The sequence below is a fragment of the Myotis davidii genome, unplaced genomic scaffold (assembly GCF_000327345.1).
Source record: "Myotis davidii unplaced genomic scaffold, ASM32734v1 scaffold26, whole genome shotgun sequence".
In the NCBI taxonomy this organism is placed as follows: domain Eukaryota; kingdom Metazoa; phylum Chordata; class Mammalia; order Chiroptera; family Vespertilionidae; genus Myotis; species Myotis davidii.
Window position 1 is genome coordinate 2513602 of NW_006299245.1, and position 10519 is coordinate 2524120.

The following is a 10519-nucleotide window of genomic DNA, read 5'->3' on the forward strand; positions in this document are numbered from 1 at the left end:
TCTACTGCACAAGGAGCTGATCAGTGCCTAAGATCAAAGAAGTAAAAGTCAAATGTTTACCTTGTTTGGTTAGAAAGAATAAAGTTGCTGACTCATTTTTAGGTCGCTGTGCTTAAGGCTTCAAAATGTGTTAGTCAAATTATGTACACGAGTTGCCAGATTGTATACTGTGTCAATCTGTTGATCTATATGAGGTGGTAATGAAATAAAATGCAATCAGGTTTTTTTTTGGATAGCTGGGATAATAAAAAATAAATTTCTAGTTGCAACAATACTTTCTTTTGTATTAAGAGAGTCCAGCCTGTATGATTCAGTGGTTGAGCATTGACCTAAGAACTAGGAGGTCATGGTTCGATTCCCGATCAGGGCACATGCCTGGGTTGTGGGCTCGATCCTCAGTAGTGGGCATGCACGAGGCAGCCGATCAATGATTCTCTCTCATCATTGATGTTTCTATCTTTCTCTCCCTCTCCCTTCCTCTCTGAAATCAATAAAAATATATTTTTAAAAAGGAGCAAGAAAAAAAGCAATAGGACATAAGGAAGTCCTAAAGAGTTTTTTTTTTAATTAATGTAATTTTCATTAAAGAATAATAAAATCAACTATGAAAAAAATAAAAGTAAAATCGAAATCATGCCCTATCAAAGGTCCAATTAGAAGTGGATAGTAAATCTATATTATTGAACAGTTATGATCTGCCTTATATTATTATCTTTCATTTATTATTCTCTGTGGGGAGATCTCTAAGTTTACTGCTAGCAAATTCTTCCCTTCTTTATCTTAGTTCAGTGTTTCCCCAGTGTGTTTTCCAGACCATCAGATCCTTGGGGTGCTCAGATAGGACATGTGATCAAAGAAGTTTAAGAAATGGTTCATATATAACATATATTAACATTCCAGGCACGTTGATTTAGAAACACAGAAAAAGCAGCACAGATGAGAATGGACTGAAGAATAATGGGTGTGGCAGAGCCAAGATAGATTTGTGTGGGTCATTTCAGCTTTTTACAGAATTATTTGTTTAAATGACATGCTCATTTTTCACTTTGCAGAAACATCAATTAAAAATGCTTTATGTTCTTTTTAACTGCATAGTTTGTCATAATTGTTAGATTGTTATGCATGAATTTTGATTGAACTTGTATAATGTCATTTTGAGGCTGTGGGAAACAGGCATTTTGGGATGTCTTATTGGATTTTAAAAAAAATCATAGAATTTGCTATCCTTGGAGTGAGACATTGAATTGAAAAGGTCATTGCTCAGAAATCACTGTGATTCCAGATTTTTCTCTCTTCTCAGATATTTTAAGATTTACTATTGTCACTTGTAATAGTGATCATGAAAAAAAGATAAGTTAGCAATGTATTTCTCATTCAGCCTACCATGCAAAACCATCTATTTAATTTCTTATAAAATAGCAGGCTATTGGGTACTGTTAGTTTGAATTACAAAACTTGAGAAAAGAAACATCAGAGTTTGAAAAGCTTTTAGGTTGTTGTAATGGAACAAACGACCTCTCTGATGCCCGGGCATTTGGTTTGTTTTATTTATGATAGAACATGGGAATGTTTTACAAGTAAGACTTGTTGAGAGTCCCAGTTTATTAACGTGTCTGTGTTAAATGTGTAAGTGTTGACCCGTCAATGAAATATGAGGCATTTTACCCAGTGACATTTTAAACGAATCTCATTGTAGGGGAAGCCTGTGGGAACACCAGATGCTGGCGCTTATTTCCGCGTGCTGGCGGAGCATGGAGTAGCTGCCTTGTTTACAGCGCCCACTGCAATTAGAGCAATCCGTCAACAGGACCCTGGGGCAGCCTTGGGGAAGCAGTACTCGCTAACAAGGTGAATGGGATGCACAAGGCAAATTACATCAAAAACCGCAATCTGAATGAATAACTGAACCTTTTATTTTTTCTGGCACTGCAGTATCTTATGGAGAAAGCCCAAAGATTCTGAATGATAGCAAGAATGACTCTTCTAAACATATCTTTGAAATACTTGGAATTGTTTTAATTACACCATGGATATTTTTAAATACCACATCATGCTTATGTCAGTTCAAATATTATCCAAATATTTTTAAAACTACACTGCTTATATTTTTCTTAAAGTGCTGACTAGAAATTAAAATGCATACATATATGCATTTTATATAGATGTATACCTGTATAATCTAGATCTATATCTCTGTATATACTTGTCTTTTGAAAATAAAACAATGGTTTTAATAGAAGAAAAATATTATTTTATTTTACATATACAGATAAAATATGAATTTTATAGCTCAAATGACCTTTGTTGAAAGAGTGAAGGAAATTATTTTCATTATTTTATAATAATGTGCTGTGAAGAGTTTGGATATTTTTATGCTGGCTTATTGACATCCTCTTTAGCCTAATGATATGTATATCCAAAGATAATTATAGCAATTTGTATCTTTAAGGCAGTTTCCAGCATCGATTCTCATCAAATCTCTTTGAAATAGGTCACTGGTATCATAAACTAAAGGAAGAGATTTTATTGTTTTCTCAAGTCAGAAAGTGTGTTTGCATGAAGTTGGTTTGAATTTTTTTTAAGTTAAAAGCCAAATGTTACTAATTTTGTGTTGCTATGGCCCAAAGAAGGACTTTAAAATAGATAACACACACCAATTACAGATGTAAGCAATCAGTTTGGGCAGGGTTTTATTTGTTTCTTTTTCCTTTTTTATTTTATGAAAAAGTAGATCCGTGTTTATATCCAAATGTACTTATCATCCAAAGATTACTCTCTTATTAAAATAAAAGGTGTTCATAAAATGAATCCTCTATTATAATATTTATATTAGCCCTCTATTCATTCATTCAATTGTGACATTTCAATTAGGTTTCCTGCATTTTAGTCAAAAGGATAGAAATATAAACTTTGCAAATGCATTTGAGGCTGTGTGTAATCTTCGCATCTTAAGACAGTTCCAGGGCTTTTGAAGAAGCAGTGACTGTGGTTTCCCGCAGTGTCTCTTTACTGACAAACACATTCTGATTGCAGGGCATTCAGTTGTGTGACCAGCAAACTAAGCTTGCTCATTTGCTGCATCGTCTTCTTTTTCCGTTTGTATGTGGGCTTTAGATGCCATCTTCTCTGTGAAGGCAGGAGCTGCTTCTAATTCGCCTAATGTTTAAAGCATCAAACAATCCTAATTGGCTATTAAGTCATCGTTTACCAAAGAATACATAAAGATACGGAGTCAGATTTTAGTGTAAAATAAATTGCAGTAAGTTCCTCCTGATCATGCTCCTTTGTCTTTAGGCAACTAAATTATTTATGATTCTGTGCACATATGTTTCTAATAGGTATTTAGGAATGAAGACTCTGAAAACACCTTCAATTATTCAAGTTACTGCTACTAATAAGTGCAAACACTCAAAATCTATGTGTTAGCCATAAGCAGCTTACTTTTATCTTGTTTTGTCATCACAATAAATAGGAATTGTGATAATCTTCATTATACAAATGAGTAACATTGGTTCCAGAGCATTTAAGTAACTCTTGAGAAAGAAAATAATCCAGGCAGTTTGACTAGGCCCCACACTCCTAACTAAATACCACAAACATTCTTTTACTGTGAGAGGTAAAGTAAGAAACTCACAAAGCCTCGAGATTTTTATCATTTGTGGGATAAAAGCAACTTTCACTTTTCATATATTTTTAGTCTATTCAGAGATAATACCTTCACTGAACTACTTTAATGGATTCTCATTTGTGGACTAAGAGAATGTTAGAAACAGAAGGGACCATAGAAATCCAGCTATCTCATTTTAAAAACAAGGAAACTGAGGTCCAAAAAATGTTAAATTTGGTTTAGAGACAGAATAAATACCAGAATTCAACTCTTCTCATATAACTATCCTATATAATAAAAGCCTAATATGCAAATCAACCGAACAGCAGAACAACCAGTCGCTATGATCTGCACTGACTACCAGGGGGAAGATGCTCAACACAGGAGCAGCCCCCAGCTGGCAGGCCCCAACTGGTGGGGGGGGGGGCAGGGCTGGTGAGTGGGTGGCCCCAGGCCAGTCAAGGCAGGGGCCCCCTGATCACCCCACCAGTCACCCCACAGAGGGAGGTGACTGGCCTGGCAGGACTAAGGAGCCTACCCACTCACAAATTTCATGCACCAGGTCTCTAGTATATAAATAAATATCATATTTACATGACTCTTTTACCTGTTTGCACATTAACTTTGTATGTTAGTGGCAATTGGTGGGGGGGTGCCTGGGCTGGCAAGTGGGCAGTGCCAAGTCATCCAAGGTGGGTGCCACTTGGGGCCTCCTCAGTTGCCCCACAGATCAGCCCTGATAGCCAGCCAGGCCTAGGGACCCTACCTGTGCATGAATTTCATGCACCGGGCCTCTAGTACTTTTATATTTATGTTCAAGACCATTTGTACTTACATAACCAGAACTATATATTCTAAAATTTGAAAAAATAGATTAGAAGTCATCTAATGGAGCTATTTAATTTTACAGTTGAGAAAATATTGTCATAGAGAGGTAAAACAGTATCCCTTGGATTTCACAACTACTCTGGGACAAAGCTGGAACTAGGCAGTACAGTATGGTAGTTAAGATTCTGACTCTGGAATTAGACTAGCTGGGTTCAATGTACCATTAACTGGCTGTGTGAGACCTTGGATGTAGCCTCCCACCCCCACCTTTATTCACTGTAAAGAGTAATAGAGCAAAAATATAATGAAAATAAAAGGTATCTAAGACATGCAAAGCACTTGTAATAGTTCTTAACATAGACAAGTCTTAGCTATTATTATCTCCTGCTTTCTAACTCATTTCCCTTTTACATCACATCATAATAGTTTATTTTCCTATGATTTTCAAGTTCAATCTTAAGTTAGTAAATGCAAGAGTGGGCAAAAGTAGGCTTACAATTGTGTTTGAGTATAGCAAGTAGTCTACAAGAATGTGTAAATGATGAAGGCCGGCAGTTGGAGCACATATGAGATTATGCGTAAGTGTACTTTGCCATTGTGACATTCCTTTGAGTTAATAAAGCTATTGTAATATTCATAACCTGAATGTCCTTTTCCATATGAACAACTGTAAACCTACTTTGCCCACTCCTGTACTCAGTGCTGGGATTTCCATTCAAGATATCACAGTACCTCTTACTTCATGCAGCCTTTCTTTTCCAATTACTTAGCAATGAGAGCTAACACAAAAGAGAAAAAGCCTAGCATCAGAGATGAGCTAAAAAACAAAGACATTTCTATAGACTGGAAATGACTGGAATAGAAAGTGGTAAGGCTGGTTGTACTCAGATATATCCCAGGTGGAAGTGCCATCCAAGTACTAAGCAGGTGAGATATAAGTAAATTCTCATCGGACATGCCATTTGGAAGTTGTAAAACATAAGTTGAGGCTATAGATAAAATCTATAAACTACTAGAGAGAATCAACAGAGCACCAAAGAGGAAAATCAAACTGATCCTAATAGATTTCAGATGACAACTGTGAAGGATTTTCAAAGTTCTGAGGGAGAATTGTCAAACTAATTTTTTTTTTAATTTTTATTAAAGACTGAGGGCAAAATAGATAAATGTTCATATGGACAAAGCTAAAAGAACTTATTGTCCAAAGACTTTCATAAAAGCAAAAAATACACATGGGGGAATGGTATGGGTTTAAAAAATAAGTAGCTGATAAAACTGATAAAATATTTTGTTGAATTTATATATTTGGCATAACAATCACAATAGGATATTGTATTTAAACAGAAGCCAAAATTAATTTGGTAAATAACAATAACAAAATGGTGGAGAGTTTTTCAAAAAGTACTTAGAGTTTTTTCTTGAAAAAGTAATTTTCTTCTACTGGGGAAGAGTGGGAGAAAATAGAATGAAGGAAAGAAGGAGATAACCACAGGCACACTGATGGCATAAAATAATAATGTTTGTCATGTGAACTAGGAGTTGATGTGGCTTCACTGAAATAATCTAAATTTAACTTCTTTTGGCATAAATAAAGAGTAATTTTCACTGGTTTGGTAGTTTATGGACCTTGAATAAAACAATCATTTTAGTTTTCTTCTGTCCCTACTTTATTACCTGGAAATTCTTCACTAGAATTTATCTTTTAGCTCTTTATTCATTTCAGTGCAGCTTCCTGTCCATTTTGGACTAAAATTAATTTGATAACACTACCATTTTTCTGTTTCCTTTTTGCTTAATTTTCAACTTTATTTTAATCTCGAATTGTACTCAGTTTTTTAAAATATATTTTATTGATTTTTTATAGAGAGGAAGGAGAGGAATAGAGAGTTAGAAACATTGATGAGAGAGAAACATCGATCAGCTGCCTCCTGCACATTCCCTAATGGGTATGTGCCCGCAACCAAGGTACATGCCCTTGACCGGAATCAAACCTGGGACCACCTGGGACCCTTCAGTCCACAGGCCAACGCTTTATCCACTGAGCCAAACCGGTTAGGGCTGTACTCAATTTTACATAAAGTTGGGGGAAGGTGTGTAGGTCTCCTTCCCATTAATGCCCCCCTCCTTTTTCCTACTCTGAATATTGCATATTATCTTTTTTGTTTATATTTTTAGTATTATACATTTGGAAGTAGTCATTTTGTGTGTGTGCTACCATCATAATATCATCCAGATAATTAATCTATGTATGTAAAAGCCTAAGCAACCTTATGACTGGTTGACTGGTTGCCATGATGTGCACTGACCAGCAGGGGGCAGATGCTCAATGCAGGAGCTGCCCCCTGGTGGTCAGTGCGCTCCCACAGCCGGAGCCCCGCTCAGCCAGCTTACTGAGCGGCAGCAGGCACAGCAGGGCCAGGATGAGCAGCAGCAGTGCAGCGCTGGGCCTGGGCTCAGGCTCCTCCCCAGCTGCCTGCTGCTTCACGCACTACTACATCCCCCAAGGGGTCCCCGACTGCGAGAGGGCACAGGCCAGGTTGAGGGACCCCACCAGTGCACGAATCCAGTTAGTCTATAATTATCTAGGGTAGCACTATCTAATAAACCTGAGCTCTATAAAAAGGTAGGTACTAGCCACATGTCACTACTAAACTCTTGACAAAGGATTAATACTGCTAAAAAAAAAAAGATAGTTTCAATTTTTTTCAATTTTAATTGATTTAAGTTTTAAATAGCCACAGGTGAATGATAGTTTGTAATGTATCCAGGGAAAGGAAATGTCTATACTACTTTTACCTTTTTCTAAATCACCAATGATTTCAAAATTTTTTTCTCATTTTGAGTTTAATGGAAATGGAAAGGACTCTCTAACTTGTGGTGAAGCTAGCTGTCACTTTTACCATTTTTTTATTGAATATTAAATATTTCTATTTTGCTTTAGTGCCAGCATAAAGATTACTACCATAATATTAATGTAATTCAAATCTAAGGAAAGAAATACAATAGAATTATAATGGACAATTATAACAATAAATACTAAGTTTTAAGATACATAATGCTAAAATTTGCCATCAGATATGAATTTATTGCTAGTGCATGGCTTATTATTGTGATAATTGTTTAATTGTAATTACTTCACTGGGAAATAATGCCAAAAATTAGTTAAATAAAAATTATGATAAAACTTGTAAAAATGCTGGTAATATCAAGTTATTGTTTCTTCATTAGCCAAAAAATATTTTGTATTTTGTGCTAACATTTTTAATTGACAATGTTTAGCATCATTTTTATTAATAAATACTTTTGAAGTTCTAGATCTTCAGTTTTATATATAAACTAAACATACAACTATCTGGAACTTCTAGAGCTCTTTGAAGTAATCTGTGGCTTGACAGATGATGGAAATGCTGCCTTTTATAACTATAAATATCTTTTTTTTCTTTATATTGCTGGCATCAACCAAACCTATCATTTTATATATTTTAATACAAATGATCTAGATGCATAATATTCTTTTTTAAAAAAATTTCTTTTTATTAATTTCAGAGGGAGGTAGGGAGAGGAGAGAGAGATATAAACATTAATGATGAGAGTAATATCATCAATTAGCTGCCTCCCACAAGCCCCCTCCTGGGTATTGATTCAACCCGAAACCTAGGCATGTGCCTGACCTCCTGGTTCATGAGTCCATGCTCAACCACTGAACAACACCAGCTGGGTGAATATTGTTTACTTTTTCAAACAGCAAACTATTGAAAATTAAATTCTGTTCTTAAAGAAAAGTTTTAGACTAATAAATGCACTACACATGTATTATTATAAATATATTTTTATTGATTTCAGAGAGGAAGGGAAAGGGAGAAGCATCAATGATGAGAGAGAATCATTGATCAGCTACCTCCCATGTGCTCCCCACTGGGGATCCAGCCCCAAACCCGGGCATATGCCCTGAGCGGGAATCGAACAGTGACCTCCTGGTTCATAGGTCTATGCTAGGCTACACTTGTATTATTGATGAAAAAGGAGGTAAAAAAGATAAAATATGCTCTAGAAAATGATTACATTTTCTTTCCTTTTATTACATCTTCAATGAAGTACAAAGAATAGTTTTTTGATCAATTGGAAAACTATGTTTGAAACCTCCTGCAGTCATAAATGGCAAAATTACAATAAAAATCCTAATATGTACAATAACATATGTGTATTCTTTTCTTTCCTCAAATTTCCTATGATATACAAAACCAATATACTTTTAACTTAATTTAAATTTTAAATCATGTATCAATTGTCAGTCTCAAAACTGTGTGTGATACAACTTGAAGCAGCACAAAAACAATGGAACTACATTTTCATTCAGTCTTTTCTGCTTTCACAATTTGTCATGATTACCTGTTTTTTCCTCCCAATTACGTTTTCTTACATTTTACTTTTATTTAGGGTTAAGTATTTGAGAGGGTTTTTTTGTTGTTGTTATTTATTTATGTGTTGGTTTTCTTCTTCCAACAGCATACAATGTCTTCTAAAAGGATTTTAAAGGAAATGAGAATGGTCTTGTAGTGATGAGTCTGTTTGCTCAGACCTGAATAATTCTATGTCTGCCTCCTCTCCCAAGTCGGCCTGGGGTTGGGTCCTCACCACTTCTTCACTCGGGGCAACAGCTTCCCACAGCCAGACACCCGGGACTCCTGCCCTGCCCTTCCATCCACCTGCCACGCTACTGTCGATCGAGTCTTCCTAAAGCAAAAATCTCGCTGTGCCATTCTCCTATTTAAAATCGTTAATTGCCTTTAATTAGCTTCTCACTTCCCTCATGATGAAATCTAAGTTTCTTACGCTGCTCTACAAGCCCCTCCATGATGAGGCCCAGGTCTGACTAGTGGCTAAGTAATTGGAAAATATGCCACTAGGCAATTACTGAAACATTATTTTTTTTTAAATATATTTGTATTGATTTCAGAGAGGAAGGGGGAAGGAGAGGGAGAGGGAGAAACATCAATGGTGAGAGAGAATCATTGATCTGTTGCTTCCTGCATGCCCCCTACTGGGGATCCAACCCAAAACTCAGGCATGTGTCCTGGTCAGGAATGGAACAATGACCTTCTGGTTCATAGGTGGATGCTCAACCGCTGAGCCACACCAGCCAGACTCAAACATTATTTTGGGCAGTGCCTTGTACCGTTATATGAAGTCCTATAACTATGACAAGTTATTGAGCCAAACCAAACCAAACCCAAAATTGTGCAAAGCTGTTGTGATGACAGTCTTCTTATAGAAACATTAAGTAACAGATTGTCTTCGTTGCATTTATTGTCACTTGCACACCCACACATGTACATGCACTCAGATACAAGTAAAAAATATTGACATAATGGTTTGAGGAGGAATTGTGTATATAGTGTTAACTAAGAAAAATTATCACCCTGGCCAATGTAGGAATTTTGCTGCTGCTTCAGAAAGTCATGATCTAATTGCATTATTCCATTTGGTGGCCACTAGCTACTGTGGCTGTTGAGCGTCTGAAATGTCCACATTGAGACTCCTGAGGCCAAACTGCACCTTTAGGGTCATGATTATTTATAAAAGTTAAGGAGGATATTAAAGTTGAGCTCATGAGAGTTTGATCATTCTGTTTTTAATTGCTCATCTTCTATTAAAGCTCTTGCAATTTATGTAACCCTCTCTTCTCTTCAGCAACTTTAGTCAACAAGTCATGGACGTCCTCTCTCCTCTTGACTGTTACCATCCTTAAGTGATTTTTAATATCTGGAGAATAAATTTCTCTATCAATACACTTATTTTATCCAGTCTTTCAATGTTAGATTCTCTCTGCTACCATAGACACTATCCTCTCTCAGAACAGACACATTGTAAAGATCTCAAAGTTTGAAATTCCCCCTTTACAACTACATCCTCCTTTTTTCTGATCCTACAGTGCCTTTGCTTTTACTGATTTTTTATAATTTCTTCTGTGACCCGATTATTTTTCCTGATAATTTTCTCCATCATGGCTATTCCTACCTTGTTTCCCCATTTCTCTTGCCTTGTTTAGATTCACAAACATTGATTTGCCATCCCTCTTTTTTG

General features: G+C 36.1%; 1 protein-coding gene across 1 annotated transcript in view; it reads left to right on the forward strand.

Moving 5' to 3' along the window:
• Positions 1-10519, forward strand: part of ACSS3 (acyl-CoA synthetase short-chain family member 3) — a gene marked incomplete at its 5' end in the record, with an annotated part of 161415 nt that overhangs the window by 93166 nt on the left and 57730 nt on the right. The window contains one exon of the mRNA XM_006774714.2: positions 1697-1848. Coding sequence (XP_006774777.1) covers positions 1697-1848 — 152 coding nt within the window. The remainder of the gene's footprint in view (positions 1-1696; positions 1849-10519) is intronic.